Raw genomic sequence first — 19,889 nt, 5'->3', positions numbered from 1 at the left:
ACTCGATCCTGGGTCTCCAGGATCAGGTCCTGGGCTGAAGACGGCACTAAACCGCTGAGCCATCCAGGCTGCACCCTTGACTGCTTTTTATAGATAGACTTATGTTAGTTTTTAATTTAGCTTTTAAGTGTGGTAAAATATATGTGACAAATTTACAATTTTAGCCTTTGGTAAGTTCATAGTTCAGTGGCATTAAATACCTTCATTTTAGTACAATAACATCACCACCATTCATCTTCCCAAACTGAAACTGGACACCCATTAAATATTAATTCCCCATTCCCTCTCCCTGAGCCCTGGGAAACAACAATTTTACATATCTGTGAATTTGATACTTTAAATACCTCAGGTAAGTGGAAACATACAGTATTTGTGCTTTTGTGACTGCTTTTTTTTCACTTAGTAATTGTACTTTAGGTTAATGTATATTTTGGCATGTGTCAGAGTTTCCTTCATATTTCAAGGCTGAATAATATTCCACTGTGCACATAGATCTCATTTTGTTTATACAATCACCTGTCAGTAGATGCTTTGGTTGGTTCTTCTTATTGGCTATTGTGAATGCTGCCATGAAAATGAGTGTAGAAATATTTGTTTGAATTCCGGATTTCCATTATTTTAGATATATACTCAAAAACAAATTGCTAGGTCATATAACAATTCTTTAGGTTTTGAAAACTACCGTAACATTTTCATAGCAGCTATATCACTTGACCTTCCCATCAGTAGTGCACAATTATTCCAAGTTCTCCACATTCTCTCCTACATTTGTATGTGTATGTGTGTGTGTTCTTTAATAGTTATCTTAATGGGTCTGAAGTGGTATTTCATTACGGTTTGGGATGCCTTTCCTAATGATTTGTGACATTGAGATTTTTTCAGGTGCTTACCTGCCATGGATATATATCTTCTTCTGAGATGTGTCTACTCAAGTCCTTTATTCTTTTTTAAAAAATATTTTATTTATTTGAGAGAGACATACACAGAGAGGGAGAGACATAGCAGAGGGAGAATCAGGCTTGCTGTGGGGAGCCTAATGCAGGACTTGATCCCAGGGCTCTGGGACCATGACCCAAGCCAAAGGTAGACGCTCAACTACTGAACCAGCCAGATGCCCTCCCTTGTTCATTTTTGATCAGATTGCTTATTTCTTTTTTTAAAATAAATTTATTTTTTATTGGTGTTCAATTTACCAACATACAGAATAACACCCAGTGCTCATCCTGTCAAGTGCCCCCCCAGTGCCTGTCACACATTCACCCCCACCTCCCATCCTCCTCCCCTTCCACCACCCCTAGTTCGTTTCCCAGAGTTAGGAGTCTTTATGTTCTGTCTCCCTTTCTGATATTTCCCACACATTTCTTCTCCCTTCCCTTATATTCCCTTTCACTATTATTTATATTCCCCAAATGAACGAGAATATATAATGTTTGTCCTTCTCCGATTGACTTACTTCACTCAGCATAATACCCTCCAGTTCCATCCACGTTGAAGCAAATGGTGGGTATTTGTCGTTTCTAATGGCTGAGGAATATTCCATTGTATGCATACACCACATCTTCTTAATCCATTCATCTTTCAATGGACACCGAGGCTCCTTCCACAGTTTGGCTACTGTGGACATTGCTGCTAGAAACATCGGGGTGCAGGTGTCCCGGCGTTTCATTGCATCTGTATCTTTGGGGTAAATCCCTAACAGTGCAATTGCTGGTCTTAGGGCAGATCTATTTTTAACTCTTTGAGGACCCTCCACACAGTTTTCCAGAGTGGCTGCAGCAGCTCACATTCCCACCGACAGTGTAAGAGGGTTCCCTTTTCTCCGCATCCTTTACAACATTTGTGCTTTCCTGCCTTGTTAATTTTCCCCATTGTCACTGGTGTGAGGTGGTATCTCATTGTGGTTTTGATTTGTATTTCCCTGATGGCAAGTGATGCAGAGCATTTTCTCATGTGCATGTTGGCCATGTCTATGTCTTCCTCTGTGAGATTTCTCTTCATGTCTTTTGCCCATTTCATGATTGAATTGTTTGTTTCGTTGCTGTTGAGTTTAATAAGTTATTTATAGATCTTGGAAACTAGCCCTTTATCTGATATGTTATTTGCAAATATCTTCTCCCATTCTGTAGGTTGCTTTTAGTTTTGTTGACTGTATCCTTTGCTGTGTAAAAGCTTCTTATCATGATGAAGTCCCAATAGTTCATTTTTGCTTTTGTTTCTTTTGCCTTCGTGGATGTATCTTGCAAGAAGTTACTGTGGCCAAGTTCAAAAAGGGTGTTGCCTGTGTTCTCCTCTAGGATTTTGATGGAATCTTGTCTCACATTTAGATCTTTCATCCATTTCGAGTTTGTATATGGTGCAAGAGAGTGGTCTAGTTTCATTTTTCTGCATGTGGATGTCCAATTTTCCCAACACCATTTATTGAAGAGACTGTCTTTCTTCCAGTGGGTAGTCTTTCCTCCTTTACCAAATATTAGTTGACCATAAAGTTCAGGGTCTACTTCTGGGTTCTCTATTCCTTTCCATTGATCTATGTGTCTGTTTTTGTGCCAGTACCACACTGTCTTGATGACCACAGCTTTATAGTACAACCTGAAATCTGGCTTTGTGATGCTCCCAGCTATGGTTTTCTTTTTTTAAAATTCCCCTGGCTATTCGGGGTCTTTTCTGATTCCACACAAATCTTAAAATAATTTCTTCTAAGTCTCTGAAGAAAGTCCATGGTATTTTGATAGGGATTGCATTAAACGTGTAAATTGCCTGGGTAACATTGACATTTTCACAATATTAATTCTGCCAATCCATGAGCATGGAATATTTTCCCACCTCATTGTGTCTTCCTCAATTTCTTTCAGAAGTGTTCTATAGTTTTTAGGGTATAGATCCTTTACCTCTTTGGTTAGGTTTATTCCTAGCTATCTTATGCTTTTGGGTGCAATTGTAAATGGGATGGACTCCTTAATTTCCCTTTCTTTAGTCTCACTGTTAGTTTATAGGAATGCCATTGATTTCTGGGCATTGATTTTGTATCCTGCCACGCTACCAAATTGCTGTATGAGTTCTAGCAATCGTGGGGTGGAGGCTTTTGGGTTTTCTATGTAGAGTATCATGTCATCGGCGAAGAGGGAGAGTTTGACTTCTTCTTTGCCAATTTGAATGCCTTTAATATCTTTTTGTTGTCTGATTGCGGAGGCTAGGACTTCCAGTACTATGTTGAATAGCAGTGGTGAGAGAGGACATCCCTGTCTTGTTCCTGATCTTAGGGGAAAGGCTCCCAGTGCTTCCCCATTGAGAATGATATTTGCTGTGGGCTTATCATAGATGGCTTTTAAGATGTTGAGGAATGTTCCCTCTATCCCTACATTCTGAAGAGTTTTGATCAGGAATGGATGCTGTATTTTGTCAAATGCTTTCTCTGCATCTAATGAGAGGATCATAGGGTTCTTGGTTTTTCTCTTGTGGATATGATGAATCACATTGATTGCTTTATGAGTGTTGAACCAGCCTTGTGTCCCGGGGATAAATCCTACTTGGTCATGGTGAATAATTTTCTTAATGTATTGTTGGATCCTATTGGCTAGTATCTTGTTGAGAATTTTTGCATCTATGTTCATCAGGGATATTGGTCTGTAATTCTCCTTTTTGGTGGGGTCTTTGTCTGGTTTTGGAATTAAGGTGATGCTGGCCTCTTAGAACGAATTTGGAAGTACTCCATCTCTTTCTATCTTTCCAAACAGCTTTAGTAGAATAGGTATGGTGTCTTCTTTAAATGTTTGATAGAATTCCCCTGGGAAACCATCTGGCCCTGGAGTTTTGTGTCTTGGGAGGTTTTTGATGACTGCTTCAATTTCCTCCCTGGTTATTGGCCTGTTCAGGTTTTCTATTTCTTCCTGTTCCAGTTTTGGTAGGTTGTGGCTTTCCAGGAATGCGTCCATTTCTTCAAGATTGCCTAATTTATTGGCGTATAGTTCTTCATAATATGTTTTTAAAATCGTTTGTATTTCCTTGGTGTTGGTAGTGATCTCTCCTTTCTCATTCATGATTTTATTAATTTGAGTCTTTTCTCTCTTCTTTTTAATAAGGCTGGTAATGGTTTATCTATCTTATTGATTCTTTCAAAGAACCAACTCCTGGTTCTGTTCATCTGTTCCACAGTTCTTCTGGTCTCGATTTCGTTGAGTTCTGCTCGAATATTTATTAACTCTCTTCTTCTGCTGGGTGTAGGATCTATTTGCTGTTTTTTCTCTAGCTCCTTTATGTGTAAGGTTAGCTTTTGTATTTGAGTTCTTTCCAGTTTTTGAATGGATGCTTGTATTGCGATGTATTTCCCCCTCAGGACTGCTTTTGCTGCATCCCAAAGATTTTGAATGGTTGTATCTTCATTCTCATTAGTTTCCATGAATCTTTTTAATTCTTCCTTAATTTCCTGGTTGACCCTTTCATCTCTTAGCAGGATGGTCCTTAACCTCCACGTGTTTGAGGTCCTTCCAATCTTCTTGTTGTGATTTAGTTCTAATTTCAAGGCGTTATGGTCTGAGAATATGCAGGGGACAATCCCAATCTTTTGGTATCGTTTCTGACCCGATTTGTGACCCAGTATGTGGTCTATTTTGGAGAAAGTTCCATGTTCCAGGTGCACTTGAGAAGAATGTGTCTTCAGTTGAGTTTGGATGTAAAGTTCTGTAGATATCTGTGATATCCATCTGGTCCAGTGTATCATTTAAAGCTTTCGTTTCTTTGGAGATGTTGTGCTTAGAAGACCTATCAAGTGTAGAAAGAGCTAGATTGAAGTCACCAAGTATAAGTGTATTATTATCTAAGTATATCTTAACTTTGGTTATTAATTGATTGATATATTTGGCAGCTCCCACATTTGGGGCATATATATTGAGGATTGTTAAGTCCTCTTGTTGGATAGATCCTTTAAGTATGAGATAGTGTCCCTCTTCATCTGTCACTACAGTCTTCAGGGTAAATTTTAGTTTATCTGATATGAGGATGGCTACCCCTGCTTTATTTTGAGGACCATTTGAATGGTAAATGGTTCTCCAACCTTTTATTTTCAGGTTGTAGGTGTCCTTATGTCTAAAATGAGTCTCTTGTAGACAGCAAATAGATGGGTCCTGCTTTTTTATCCAGTCTGAAACCCTGCGCCTTTTGATGGGGTCATTAAGCCCGTTCACGTTCAGAGTTACTATTGACAGATATGAGTTTAGTGTCATCATGATATCTATTTAGTCCTTGTTTTTGTGGATCGTTCCACTGAACTTCTTCTTAAAGGGGAATTTTAAGAGTCCCCTAAAATTTCCTGCAGAGCTGGTTTGGAGGTCACATATTCTTTCAGTTCCTGCCTGTCTTGGAAGCTCTTTATCTCTCCTTCCATTTTGAATGAGAGCCTTGCTGGATAAAGTATTCTTGGTTGCATGTTTTTCTCATTTAGGACCCTGAATATACCCTGCCAGCCCTTTCTGGCCTGCCAGGTCTCTGCAGAGAGGTCTGCTGTTACCCTAATACTCCTCCCCATAAAAGTCAGGGATTTCTTGTGTCTTGCTGCTTTAAGAGTCTTCTCTTTATCTTTGGAATTTGCAAGCTTCACTATTAAATGTCGAGGTGTTGAATGGTTTTTATTGATTATAGGGGGGGATCTCTCTATCTTCTGGATCTGAATGCCTGTTTCCCTTCCCAGATTAGGAAAGTTTTCAGCTATGATTTGTTCAAATACATATTCTGGCCCTCTGTCCCTTTTGGCGCCCTCCGGAACCCTAATTAAACGTAGGTTTTTCTTCCTCAGGCTGTCGTTTATTTCCTTTAATCTATCTTCATGGTCTTTTAATTGTTTGTCTCTTTTTTCCTCAGTTTCCCTCTTTGCCCTCAACTTGTCTTCTATGTCACTCACTCGTTCTTCCACCTCGTTCACCCTTGTCGTTAGGACTTTCGTTTGGATTGCATCTCATTCAATTGATCAATTGATTTTTAATTTCTGCCTTAGCTCTAAATTCTGCAGTCATGAAGTCTCTTGAGTCCTTTATGCTTTTTTCTAGAGCCACCAGTAGCTGTATAATATTGCTTCTGAATTGGCTTTCTGACATTGAATTGTAATCCAGATTTTGTAACTCTGTGGGAGAGAGGACTGTTTCTGATTCTTTCTTTTGAGGTGAGGTTTTCCTTTTAGTCATTTTGCTCAATGCAGAGTGGCCAAAAGCAAGTTGTATTGGGAAAAGGAGAAAAGGAGAGGAGAGAAAGAAGGAAAGAAAAGAGAAAAAGAAAAAAGAAAAAAGGAAGAAAAAAAGAAAAAAGAGAGAAGAAAAAGAGAAAGAAACAAAGAAAGGGAAAAAAAGGTTGGGGTAGGAAAGAAATCAAAAAGCAAAAGCAAAAACAAAAACAAAACAGCAAGAACAACACCAAAACAAAAAACCACGTGGGAGTATCTTCTGATTCTGTAGACTTTAAGTCCCTTGACTTCCCCTGGAACTGGTCCGTCCAGCTGGTCTTCTGGGGGAGGGGCCTGCTGTGCTGATTTTCAGGTGTTAGCACTTGGGGGAGCTGCTCTGCCCCTGCCTGCTGCAGGGCTCAGCGGGGGTTGTTTACCCCGTGAGGCCCCAGGAGGAACAGCCCCAGTGGCTATGGCAGCTCTGGAAGCCTGGATTCAGCCCCCGCAGTAACTCCGGAGCTCTCCGTCTGCAGGGCCTGGAGTCTCCGGGGCGGGGCCGCTGATCTGCTCAGCTCGGGGCAGGAGCGTCCTTGCTGTCCTGGGCCCTCCCGGCCTCTGCCTGTCCCGGGGGAGGCCGGATCCTGGGCTGTGTCCCGGCGCCCTGTGCTCCGGGGCCTGCGCTGTGGGATTCGCGCTCCCGCCCCGCAGCCCCCTCCGCGGAGCCGCCGCCCGAGCCCCTCCGTGCTGCTCTGGCCCCGCCGTGCGCGCTGCAGCCCTTAGGGAGCTCGGCGCACTCTCCCGGGGCGCAGGTGTCTGTTAGTGTCCCAGGGAGCCTGAGGGCATCCCTGTCCTCCTGGGTCCTGCTCCAACTCCCTGCGGGCCCCTTTCCCCCGGGAAGGTTGGTGCAGCTCCTGCTTCTCCGGGACGGGGCTCTCCTGTCCTGGGGACACTCGCCCCGGCCTCAGCCCGGCTCCTCGCGGGGCCCCTCCCCCTCGGAGGCCTTTTGTTTCTTTATTTCTTTTTCCCTCCGTCTTCCTACCTTGATAGAAGCGCGAACTCTTTCTCACTGTAGCATTCCAGCTGTTCTCTCTTTAAATTTCAGGCCGAATTCATAGATTTTCAGGATAATTTGAAGGTTTTCTAGGCAATTTGGTGGGGACAGGTGACTTGGAGACCCTACTCTTCCATCATCTTGCCCCTCCTCCCTCCAGATTGTTTATTTCATTGTGTTTTTAGATGTAGCAGTTCTTCATGTATTGTGGATATTAATACCTTATTAAGTATATTATTTGTAAATACTTTCTCCACTTCTGTGGTTTGTCTTTGCACTCTGTCGGTAGTGTTGCTTTATGCACAAAAGTTCTTAATATTGATAAAATACAATTTATTCCTTTTTGGCCTGTGCTTTTGGTGTCATACCCAAGAAATCATTGCTAAATCAAATGTTACTGTTTTTCTTTTATGTTTTCCTATAAAAGTTTTTTTTTTTAGTTTTAGCTTTATTTTAAGTCTTTTATCCAATTTGAGTTAATTTTTGTATGTGGTATGCTTCAAGGGTTCAATTTCATTCTTTTGTGTGTGGATATCCAGTTTCATAGCACCATGTTTTGAACCACTTGTCCATATTCCATGAGTATTCTTGGAACCGTTGTTGAAAATAATTGAATACATATGCAAAACTTTACTTCTAGGCTCTATTTTATTCCATTACTATGTCTGTTTTTTATACCAATATCATACTGTTTTGATTAGCATCACTTTGTAGTAAGTTTTAAAACTAGGAAGCTTAACAACTTTGTTCTTTCTTTTTTTTTCTTTCCAATATTTTCTTCATTTTGGGTTCCTTGAGATTCTACATGAATTTTAGGTTTAATTTTTCTATTTATCAAAAAACATGTTTTTTGAATTTTATAAGGATTACATTGAATCTACAGATCAGATTGGGTAGTACTGACATCTTAATAACATGAACTATATCAGTTTATGAGTCTTTATATTTACTTGTGTCTTTTAGATTATCTTTCAGAAACATTTTGTAGTTTTTCACTTAGAAGATTTTTGCTTCTCTACTTAAGTTTATGCTTAAGTATTTATTCTTTTGATGCTATTATTTTTTAAAAATTATTTATTTATTTATGATAGTCACACACACACAGAGAGAGAGAGAGAGAGGCAGAGACATAGGCAGAGGGAGAAGCAGGCTCCATGCCCCGGGATCCCGACGTGGAATTCGATTCCGGGTCTCTGGGATCGCGCCCTGGGCCAAAGGCAGGTGCTAAACTGCTGCACCACCCAGGGATCCCCTTTTGATGCTATTATAAAGGAATTTTCTCAGTCTTCTCTGGGTTATCCATTGGTAGGATAAAAATTCAATATATTTTCATGAAAAAAAGTAATCTTTCAACAAATTGGGTATAGAAAGAATGTACCTCAACATATAAAGGCCATATATGAGAGATCCACAGTTAACATCACACTCAACAGAAAAAGTTTGAAAGCTTTCCCACCAAAATCAGGAATAAGATGAGAGTTCCCAATCTCTCCCCTCCTTTTCACAAAAGCACTGGAATTAAAATCCCTGTGAAATTGTTAGCAATTTCTATATGTATGTCATGCCATTAGTGAAGTGAGATCATTTTACTTACTTAATTTTTCTTAAAATGATTAGCTAAAACAGTGTTTCCAATGGTAGCCACTATCTATGCCTTGTATCTCAGCTTAAGCATCACCTCTGAAGAAACGCCTTCTCCATAGCAGAATTCTCCCTCTGTACCTGCTTGTTGTCATATTAGCACTGACAAAGGTTATAATTAGAACACTAAATTGTCCCTTTATTTACTGTCTGACTCTATTATGAGAATATAAGGTCCCTGCAGGAAGGACCTTTTGCATAGTTTTCTCCCTATTTCATTAATTGCTGTGTCTTCACTCACAGAATGGTTCCTGGAAGTAAATAGGAGCTTCAAATAAAAAAAAAGGTATTTGGGTACTTATTATGTCTAAATCTGTGAATAAATATCTAGAACATCTAAACACACTGCCAGGCAGCAGAAATTGAATACAAATAAAAGGAAAGAAAACTCTCCATGACAAGTGGGGAAATATATGATAAATCAATCTTTCCTAACACAACATGACTGGACTGAAATTTTATTCTTGACTGGCAGTAGTCTTACAAAGCTATTTTTTTTGTTTATTTCACATCTTTATGACCCTACTTATGTGATTTGACCTAAGACTATCTTCACATAGATATTTTAAAAGAATTAAAAAATTCCCAGCAATTTTAATTAAGCAAGAATCAGTCTTGGACACTTCCCAATTCTAGCACTTAATGACGAATGTAGTTAGAAGAGATAAAATGTCCAGTGATCTTTGCTCAAATTGGGAAGATGCTAGGCTCCTAGCAACTGATACACACTTTTTAGGAGGTTTCAGTTAGGCTTAAAGTATTACCTAATAAAAGCACTAGAATGTCTCTTAAAATACAAAGTCAGCTTATCTGACTTTAGCAACAGGACAGAATGAGGATAACTAAACAGTTAAATGGTATTTTTCTATTTAGAAATTAGTAGGAAAGTTACTTGAAATAAATCTCCCTTAGAAATGACTGATTGCTGTCTTCTTTTGTAAGCATAGGGGTTTCTTGTCTTTTTGATAAATTATCTTAATGTGATAAATTTTTGCTGTTCTGTGTGGACCCTGGGATTTCTAGGAACTAATCTACAGTGCAATTAAAGCAACCTTCCGAATAACCAGAATCGTCCATGGAGAGAATGGATAGATAGTTGAATCAAATAAAATATGTCCTCAAGTAATAATGCAGCTTTTTATCCTCTCTTGTCAAACTGGATGACAGAACTGCAGGTTCCTGTGAATGAGTAAAAGGTGTCCCTTCAGATTATGGACTTGCCTTCCTCAGGTAATACAGTAAATAGTGGGAACCAGGCTTTGTAATTTTGTGAGTTTCTTTATTAGGAAAATGTTAGACCACTTTGAGATAAAGCCAACTTGGATTCCAATTCAAGTTTTATCACTTGAAAATGAGTGACCTTGGAAAATTAATTACATGATCTGAGCCACATTTTGTTGAACTATGAAACAGGGATTACAGTTTCTTTTACTGTTAGATGAAAGGTGATTCATTAAATTGTGTGTGTGATTGGAATCCACTGTAGTTGTGAGCAGTGGAGTGATAGATCAGAATCAGATTTAAAAAGTATCATTTGGTTGCATCAGGGCAATGAATTGATGGAGGCCAGAATGAAAGGGGAGGGACATTGCAGGAGGCTACTGCAGTGGGTCAGAAGAAGTGATGGGGGGAGGGAAATGATCCAGTTAGTGATATATTTTAAAGTGGGTTAATAAGATTTGTCAAAGGTGTCAATGTATGATACAGGAGGAAGAGTGGCATGAAGGATATTCATCTGAGCAATGATGTGGAAGGTGGTACCATTTAATGAGATGGGAAACATGTTTATTGCTGAAAATTAAAAATTTTCATAGTACTCAATATGATATCCAATTGGAGATGTCCAGAGTTGGAAATGTTGTATAAATGAAATTTAAAAATTAAGGGAGAGGGATCCCTGGGTGGCGCAGTGGTTTAGTGCCTGCCTTTGGCCCAGGGCGCGATCCTGGAGACCCGGGATCGAATCCCACATCAGGCTCCCAGTGCATGGAGCCTGCTTCTCCCTCTGCCTATGTCTCTGCCTCTCTCTCTCTCTCTCTCTCTCTCTCTCTCCCTGTGACTATCATAAATAAAAATAAAAAAAATTAAGGGAGAGACATAACACTGGAGTACTTCCCCATTTATTGGTCAGGGAAAGGGGCATATCCAACCAAAGATCTTAAAAAAGAGGTCTCAGGGAAGAGACAATCCAGGGCAGCAACTTTCCATTCCTAGTTTGACCCTTGAATATGCCAATTACCATAAATGGGTCTCAAGTATTTAACTTTTATGACTATAAACTGTGTACATTTTCTTTTTTTTCTTTTTTAAAATTTTTAATACATTTATTTTTTATTGGTGTTCAATTTACCAACATACAGAATAACACCCAGTGCTCATCCCGTCAAGTGCCCCCCTCAGTGCCCGTCACCCATTCACCCCCACCCCCGACCCTCCTCCCCTTCCACCACCCCTAGTTCGTTTCCCAGAGTTAGGAGTCTTTATGTTCTGTCTCCCTTTCTGATATTTCCCACACATTTCTTCTCCCTTCCCTTATATTCCCTTCATGGAATTCCCTTGCCCTCTTTCCTTGTCCTTCTACTGTTTCTTTGAAAGTCAGCTAAAGCATTGCTTCCTCTGGGAAGCTTTCTTTGATTGCTGTTTAGTTGAGAAGTCCTTTGTGACATTTGCATTGTGCAGTCATTTTTATAGTGGCACTTACTACATTGCTGATTATTATGTATTATATCACTGAGTGTTAGAACATAGCTTATTCAACTTGGAAATCACAACATCTGTGACACATGTGACATTAATAGTTACTCCTTCCACAATCTTTTAATGGAATGAGTCAATGAAAGAGTAATCTTATAACGCATTTAAATGTTTTCTCCCTTGTTTTGTAGATCACTGGTTTCTAATATGAGAAGTCAGCTCCTATGCAGACTAGATGGAACCAAGGAGCAATGTAACTTACTTTGTCCTCTTGGGCCTCACACAGAATCCAAAGGAACAGAAGGTCCTTTTTGTTATATTCTTGCTCTTGTATATTTTGACTGTGGTGGGCAACTTGCTCATTGTGGTGACTGTAACTGTCAGTAAGACCCTGAAATCACCTATGTACTTTTTTCTTGCTAGTTTATCATTTATGGACGTCATTTATTCCTCATCTATTTCTCCCAGATTGATTTCAGACTTGTTGTTTGGGGAAAATACAATATCCTTTCAATCTTGTATGACTCAGCTATTAACAGAGCACTTTTTTGGTGGATCAGAGGTCTTTCTTCTTCTGGTGATGGCCTATGACCGCTATGTGGCCATCTGTAAGCCTTTGCATTATTTGGTTATCATGAGGCAATGGGTGTGTGTTGTGCTGCTGGTGGTATCCTGGGTTGGAGGTTTTCTGCATTCAGTAATTCAACTTAGCACTATTTATGGGCTCCCATTCTGTGGGCCCAATGTCATTGACCATTTTTTGTGTGACATGTACCCTTTATTGAAACTGGTCTGTACTGACACATATGTCATTGGGCTGTTAGTTGTAGCCAATGGAGGGATGATCTGCTCTATTGTGTTTGTGCTCTTGCTCATCTCTTATGGTGTCATCTTGCACTCTCTAAAGAACCTTAGTCCAGAGGGGAAGCGGAAAGCCCTCCAGACCTGTGGCTCCCACATCACTGTGGTGGTCTTCTTCTTTGTTCCATGTATTTTCATGTATGCAAGACCTGCTAAGACCTTCCCCATTGATAAATCCCTGAGTGTGTTTTATACAGTCATAACCCCCATGCTGAACCCACTGATCTACACTCTGAGAAATTCTGAGATGACAAATGCCATGAAGCAGCTCTGGGGAAGAAACATCATATCTCTTAGTAAATAAGTATATTATTTACCATGAAAAGAATTATTTGACTTTAGGGTCCTTATCTTTGGAAGGCAGAACTCTTAAGTTTGATTCCAACTTCCTTTTTTGAAAGGATTTAAGTGGATTATAATTAAAGTATGAACAGGATGATTGTGTATAATAACAAAATGCTTTGTGACTAGGATGTAAGCTCCATAACAGCTTATCAACCTCTTCACTTAGAAATATGTAATGCCTTTATAGCAAGGAATCCATAATAGGTAATAAATTAGTGAGGACATTTTTATATGATTACACTAATTTTTAATCACTTAACGATTTTTTAAAAATATTTTTTTCTGAGACAGTATTATTTTTAGTCAGATTGTATCAGTTAAGTTTATTATTTTTATTATGTTATTTGAAATACTTAATGCTATATAGACTTTTCTTTATTAATTTTTGGTTGCTTAATATAAAAATATTGAGACTAATACTTTAGTATTAGACTAGTATTAGTCTACAAATTGAAGTGTAATAGATAATAAATAGTAATAATGAAAACCTTACAAAATTAGATAAAGTTTAGATGCTGTTTAATTCTCAGCATAGTTTCTAATTCTTGTCCCCTGAAGCAGTCCTTGATCTCTGTCTTTAAACTCAACAGGTAATAATCTTTACAAATGCTAATGTATTCAATATCTGCATATGGGTCTTTGTGTATGTAAATGTTTGCTTGCCTATAGAACTTCTTTTCAGAAATAAACTTTTAATTTTTTGATAGTTTTGTTTATTTATTTTTACTATTTTAATTGAAGGATAATTGACATACAATATTACACCAGTTTGGGTGTATATCATTGTGATTCATCAATTATGTATGGTATAGTAGCAGGTGGGATTAAAGAGGGAGAGAGGTGTTGAGCAATCCCTAGGAGAGCCCTCGTTTTTCCAGGTCCCCAGTCTTGGGGTGCCTCTGTTCCCCACAGCAGGATGTCCTGGCATTCTTGCACCCATGGGAGTGTGGAGGTGGAGGCGATGGGCTGGGAGAGCTGAACACCACTGGGTTAATCCTCAGACCTGACTGAACATCCACTACCCTCCTGGAGGGTCAGGAATTGGGCTGGGGGATTGGGCCAGGCGCTGAGTTGTGGGGGATTCCCCTATGCCTGCCTGCCATATGAATTCTGCAGGGAAGAGCATACTGAGGACTTTAGATTGGATTGGGGCGAGTGTCCCAAGGCAGTTTGGAGACCTCTCAGTGGAAGGGCTAGCCACGTTCCGAGGTGTAGAGCCAGCTCCGGGGGTGCCTTCCCTGGGCAGAGCGCTGACCCATCTGTGAAGCCAGACAAGGAAAAACTGGAGCAAAACCCCAAGGAGCCCCAGGAAAGCAAAGCACTGCAGAAAGACCTGGAACAATTTGCCAAGCCCCTGAAGCAGAAGCGGATCACTCTAGGATATACTCAGGCTGATATGGGGCTCACCCTGCAGACTCTCTTTGAGAAGGTTCCCCAAACAGCTATCTCTGTCCCTTTGAGGCTCAGCGCCAGGTTTCTAGAACACGTGTAAGTTGTAGTCCCTGCTGCAGAAGTGGGTGGTGGAAGCTGACAACAATGAAGATCTGCAGGAGAGGCACAAAGCAGGGATCCTTGTGCAGGCTGCAGAGAGGAAGTGAACAAGGATGGAGAACCCAGTGAGGTAACCTGGAGAACATGTTTCTGCAGGGCTGGAAAGCCACTGTGCTTCCAGTCAGGCCCGCAGCTTGAGTGTGTAAAGGATGTGGTCCAAGCTTATTTCTGCAATTAGTAGTGACTAATGGCAAGGAGAGGACTTTGAGGCTGCTGGGTCTCTTTTCTCAGGAGCACCAGTATCCTTCCCTCTGGCACCAGGACCCCTTTCTGGTACCCCAGGCTATGGAGGCCCCCACTTTACTACTCTGGGCTCCTTGGTCCGTCTCTCTTAGGGTGAAGCCTTTCCTTCCCTCTGTGTCTGTCACCACTCTGGTCTCTCCCTTGCGTTGAAACCGAGGCGCCAGCTCTTCCCAGGGATGGGGGCAGAGGAAGGGGAAGAGCTAGAGAATGAGAACCTAGGGTTAGTACCAGGGCTTTGGGATTAAAGTTCTCCATTCACTGTAGAAAGGGTTTGGCACCACAACGGGTGTGGGAACAGAGTTTGGGGGGAACTGGTTGGAGGGAAGGTTAAGTTCAAGGATGCTCTTGTTTTTAATCCCCACATCACTTATCACTTTGTTTTTAAATAAAGAAGCCTGGGACACAGTAAAAAAAAAAGTACTTTAGGAAATACTAATCATGAAAAGTGTAGCTTCAATCTGTTACCATCAAAGTTACTATAATATTATTGAGTATATTCCCTAAGCTGTACTTTTCATTCTTGTGAGTTATTTATTTTATTCCCAGAACATTGTATCTTTCAGCCCTTCACCTATTTCGCCTATCCCTCTACTCCCTCCCCTGTGGCAGCTGCCAATTTGTTCTCTGTATTTATGAGTCTGGTTTTGTTCTTTGGTTGTTTTGGATTGTTGATTATATTCCACATGGAAGTGAAATCTTTTGTGACATCTTGAAGATATCTCACCCCAGTCCATGTAGACCTCTTAGTTTTTCTTGTACTCCATATTACTCACTTATAAATATGTACCACAATAAATGTATCCATTCCTGTTCATATTATTACTTTTTTCTATGAGAAGGAATTTTACAATCGTATTTTTGTGAATACGTGCAAGCATGAGTTCCTAGGAGAGGAATTGTTGTTACATGTATTTGAGTCAATGAGTCATGTATTTGAGTTAAATGTCAAATTTCATAGTTATTGCCAAACCGTCATCTTTGAGATTGTACTAACAGCTATCCTGCTGTCACATTCTATGAGAATACTTCTGTTCACATCCTCAACAACAACTACCTTATAAATATTAATGGCATAAGGCAATCTGAATAAATTGCAGTCTTTCTCATAGTACTGAATTTGAGTATTTTCTATGCTTAGTATGATTTGTATTTCTTTTTCTTGAATTGTGTATTAACATCTTTTATCTGTTTCATGTAATTGTTGATCTTTTCCATACTGATATTAGTGAGTTGGTTATACACTAAAGAAATCGTCTCTGTTACTGTTGTGTAAGTAATTGTTTTTTTGGCTTGTGATGTGTTTTTAGTACTTGTATACTGTATAGAATGCTTTTGGCATGTAAACAACGTTTTTATTAATTTAATACTAATTTTGGTTTTTATGACTTGCTCACCAACACTTTTCCCACTTCATTCATACTGAAATATTCTTCACTGTTTTTTTAGCATTTGATTTTACAGCACTTTTGAGGTCATGTATCTATTAAACTTTTGCTCCATCTGGAATTTATTTTGATATAGGCATTAAAAACATATGGACTTTTAGTTGGTTTTCTAAATTTTAAGGTTTTTAAAAATAGTTACTTAATTCTCTTCTTGCCATTGACTTGAAATCCTATTATCTTCTAAAGCTCCATATTTACTTGGATCCCATTTAAGTTTAAGTTCTCTTTCATTGATTTCTATTCATGTCCCAGTTGATACACAATAAAATTGCTTTCATATATAAGATATTGTGACATGTGATGAGGCTAGCAGCCTCTCATTTCTGATCTTCTTCAGATTTATGCCTAGTCTTGCATATTTATGTTTCAAATTCAAACTTGAAATAAAATAATGAGTTTACATTGAGATAAGATAAATAAATTTAGCATTAAAATAAGTTGTCATCTAAAATAAGTTTAAAATAATTTAGTTACAAACAAAAGTCAGTTATTACTTTAAAGAAGATTCATTTTCGGATTAAGAAGATTAATTTAAGATTCAATTAATTTAAGTTTACTGCTTTTGAGTACTGGGAACTGTTATCCATAAGTTGGGATCTTTGATTCAACAAGTCATCTTTCATAAGCTTGGGTACTGCTTAACTCCTGCCTGTGTGGCTCAACCCTTCCAGATATCTGTTGCTCTTCATCCATGACCCCTGAAATGATGTTTGGCATTTTGTAGTAAGAAAAACCATCTTTTTCAAGAAGTGCAAAACTGAAGTCTTTGTTGAGCACCCATGTGGACATCTGCAAATCCCTGTAGTATCAAATGATCATGAGTGACAGGGATACAGCTTTGTCTTTCAGGTGGCATGTGCTAGAGGCTTTGTCCTTGCGACCGCTCAGGTCCTCGTCACTGTGGCTGCCTGTGTGTGGCTCTAATGTCATAGACCATTTGTGTGCGATGTAAATCCTTGGTTGAAAGCCATCTGCATTGACACTCATACCCTTGGTCTCTTTGTTGCTGTCAAATGTGCGTTCATCTGCCTGTGAACATTTTCCTCTTGATGGTCTCCTAACTGGTTCATATGCTCCCTGAGGACCTGTAGGTTGTAAGGCAGACACAAAGTCATGTCTACCTTTGTCTCTCATGTCATTGTGGTGGTCTTGTGGTGTCTTGTGGTGGCATTGTGTCCTGAATATTTATATATTTGTACCCAAGCACCATCTTCTCCACTGAGCAAACTTTGGCTGTATCTTATACCATGGTAACTCTCCTGTTGAACTTAAAACTTGCACATTCAGAAATTTGGAAGTGAAAAATGCCAAGAGGAAGTACTGAGGTAAAAATGATAACTTTGAGAGATATCCACAACTTTATAAAGTTGTCTGCTAAATGGAAAAAAGAAAAGAATTACTGTACAGGGGCACATGAACACTATTTGTCCAATGTATCCTTATTTTGACATCTAGGTACTGTGAGGAACGGTCCAGGGAGGAAATTACTTATCATTGTAAAAATATCCCACTTAGATTTATGCATTTATTGTCCAATGGACAGTCAAAGTTCAATGTACTGTGAGAATTAGAGTTCTTATAAAATGCAGAGTGTCAGGACACAGCTCTGGTGATTAATTTACCAGTTTTGTTGTTGGATGATATATGTACTTTCTAACCTGGTGTCTCTAAAGCCAATGATAAATAGCCATTGCAGTTTATATTGAAATCATGTACTTATTAATGAAGTCAACTTAATTTTTAAATGTAGTTTTTAACTTGCAGTAAGATACAAATAAATATTTCTACATGTGTAGTTCAGTGGTGCTGTCATTTCACATTGTCATGATGGTTAATTAAGTTAATTGATGTTTGTTATGCAAACACCAGTACCATCTATGTCCAGTGCCTTTTTATCTTCCAAACTGAAATATCACACTCATCAAACACTAATTCCATATTCCCTCTCTCTGCGCCTTAGACAACCACCATTCTGTTTTCTTTCAGTCTATGAATTTGACGATTTAAATACCTGTGTCTGTGGAATCGTAGAATGTTTGTCTTTTTGTGACTGTCTTACTTCACTTGGCATGGTGAATTGTAGGTTAATGTATGTTTTAGCAGGTGTCAGAATTTCCTTCGTTTTTAAGGGTAAATAGAAATCCGTTGTGTGCATATATCTCATTCTGCTCATACATTTGTCTGTCAGTGCACACTTTGGCTCCTTGTACTTTCTAGCTCTTGTGAATTATACTGCGATGAAAGTGGGTATGGGACTATCTGTTTGAGACCATGATTTCCATTATTTTATGTAACAGCACAAAGTGGAATTGTGGATCATATAATAATATTTTCCTTAATTTTTTAGGAAGTGTCATAACATTTTTCCTAGCAGCTGTATAATTTTACATCCCCACCAGCAATGCACACTTGTTCCAATTTCTCCAATGTCTTGTATGTGTTATTTTTTTTGCATTTTATGGTCATAGCTTGGATATGAAGTAGTATTGCATCATGGTTTTAAAATGCGTTTCTCTAATAATTAGTGACATTGAGCATCTTTCCATGGGCTTATAGGGCATTCACATATCTTCTTTGGAGAAATATCTATTGAAGTTCTTTGCTCATTTTTAATCAAGATGGTATTTTGTGTGTGTGTTTTTGAGATGTAGAAGTTCTTTCTATAATCTGGATATTAACACTTTATCAAATGTATCAGTTGCAGATATTTTGTCTCATTTGTAGGAAGCCTTTTCTCTCTGTCAATAGTGTCTTTTGATGTTCAAAGTACGTAAGTTTGATAAAGTATAACTTATGTTTTTTCTTGCCTGTGATTTTGGTGTCATACCAAACTCATTGCCAAATCCAAAGTTATGATATTTTCTCCTAATATTTTCAGAGTTCTAGTCAGTAGTTTAGGTCTTTGATCCATTTTGAGTCTATTTTTATATATGATGTATGTTAAGGGTTCAGTTTCAGTACTTTGTAGATATTCAGTTTCACAGTGTCATTTTTTTTTTTTGAACACGCTGGTCTGTTCTGTTCTTGTTATTCATTGAAAATCATTTGGACACCTATGTAAAGGTTTATTTTTAGGTTCTGTATTCTATGCCATTGCTATGATTATCACACTGTTTTGATCACCATAGTTTTGTAGTAAGTTTTAGAACCTAGATATAGTCCAACTATTTGTTTTTTTCCCCAAGGTTATTTTGGATACTTGGAATGACTTGAGTTTTGACCTGGATTTTAGGATGAATTTTTCTTTTTCTGCAAAAAACAATTTTTTAAAGATTTTTATAGGGATTGCATTGGATCTTTAGATCATGTTAAGTAGTACTGACATCTTAATAACATGAACCATATCAATTCATTACAATCTTTCCATTTATTTGTGTCTTTTAGAATATCTTTTAGCAACAGTGTGTAGTTTTAAAATATAGGAGACATTTGCCTCCCCTTTAAGTTTATTGCTAAGTGTTTTTTTCTTTTTGATGCTGTTGTAAAAGGAATTGTTTTTTTAAACTTCTCCAGGTTATAAGTGGTAACACAGAAATTCAATGTGTTTTCTTAAAGAAAAAAACAAAATCAAAACAACCTTCTGGGGTTGTGGTGCCTGGGTGGCTCAGTCAGTTAAGCATCTGATTCTTGATTTCAGCTCAGGTCACTGTCTCAGGGGTAGTGAGTCGAGCCCCACGTTGGGCTCCATGTTGAGCATAGAGCCTGCTTAAGGTTCTCTCTCTTTCTCTCTCCCCTTGCCACTCCACAGATCACCAGTTTCTCTCTCTCTCTCAAACTCCCTCCCCACCACCCAAAACAAGAAAATAAAAACCAAAAACTTAACAGGGAGTTAATATGGGGGAGCATTATGAGGAGCATATGCTTGCCTATGCCTTGAACACAACTTGATAAATATCAAATCATCTGGACA

General features: G+C 38.8%; 1 protein-coding gene and 1 pseudogene across 1 annotated transcript; both read left to right on the top strand.

Annotated features, from left to right (window-relative positions):
• The first annotated feature begins 11,769 nt into the window (after positions 1-11,769).
• On the top strand, positions 11,770-12,699 carry LOC129503060 (olfactory receptor 4A47-like). The gene has a single exon (XM_055314955.1). It carries the CDS (start codon positions 11,770-11,772, stop codon positions 12,697-12,699), a length of 930 nt encoding a protein of 309 aa, XP_055170930.1.
• A 1,048-nt stretch (positions 12,700-13,747) lies between these two features.
• LOC129503155 (POU domain, class 5, transcription factor 1-like) lies at positions 13,748-14,626 on the top strand (annotated as a pseudogene).
• The last annotated feature ends 5,263 nt before the right edge of the window (positions 14,627-19,889 follow it).

This window comes from Nyctereutes procyonoides, unplaced genomic scaffold, assembly GCF_905146905.1.
Source record: "Nyctereutes procyonoides isolate TBG_1078 unplaced genomic scaffold, NYPRO_anot_genome, whole genome shotgun sequence".
In the NCBI taxonomy this organism is placed as follows: Eukaryota; Metazoa; Chordata; class Mammalia; order Carnivora; family Canidae; genus Nyctereutes; species Nyctereutes procyonoides.
Note: the sequence above shows the minus strand (reverse complement) of the source record. Positions and strands in the feature narration are given on the sequence as shown.

What these genes read in the sequence shown, in the direction of transcription:
- LOC129503060 (XM_055314955.1), top strand. Translation starts at nt 11,770, where the DNA reads ATGGAACCAAGGAGCAATGTAACTTACTTTGTCCTCTTGGGCCTCACA.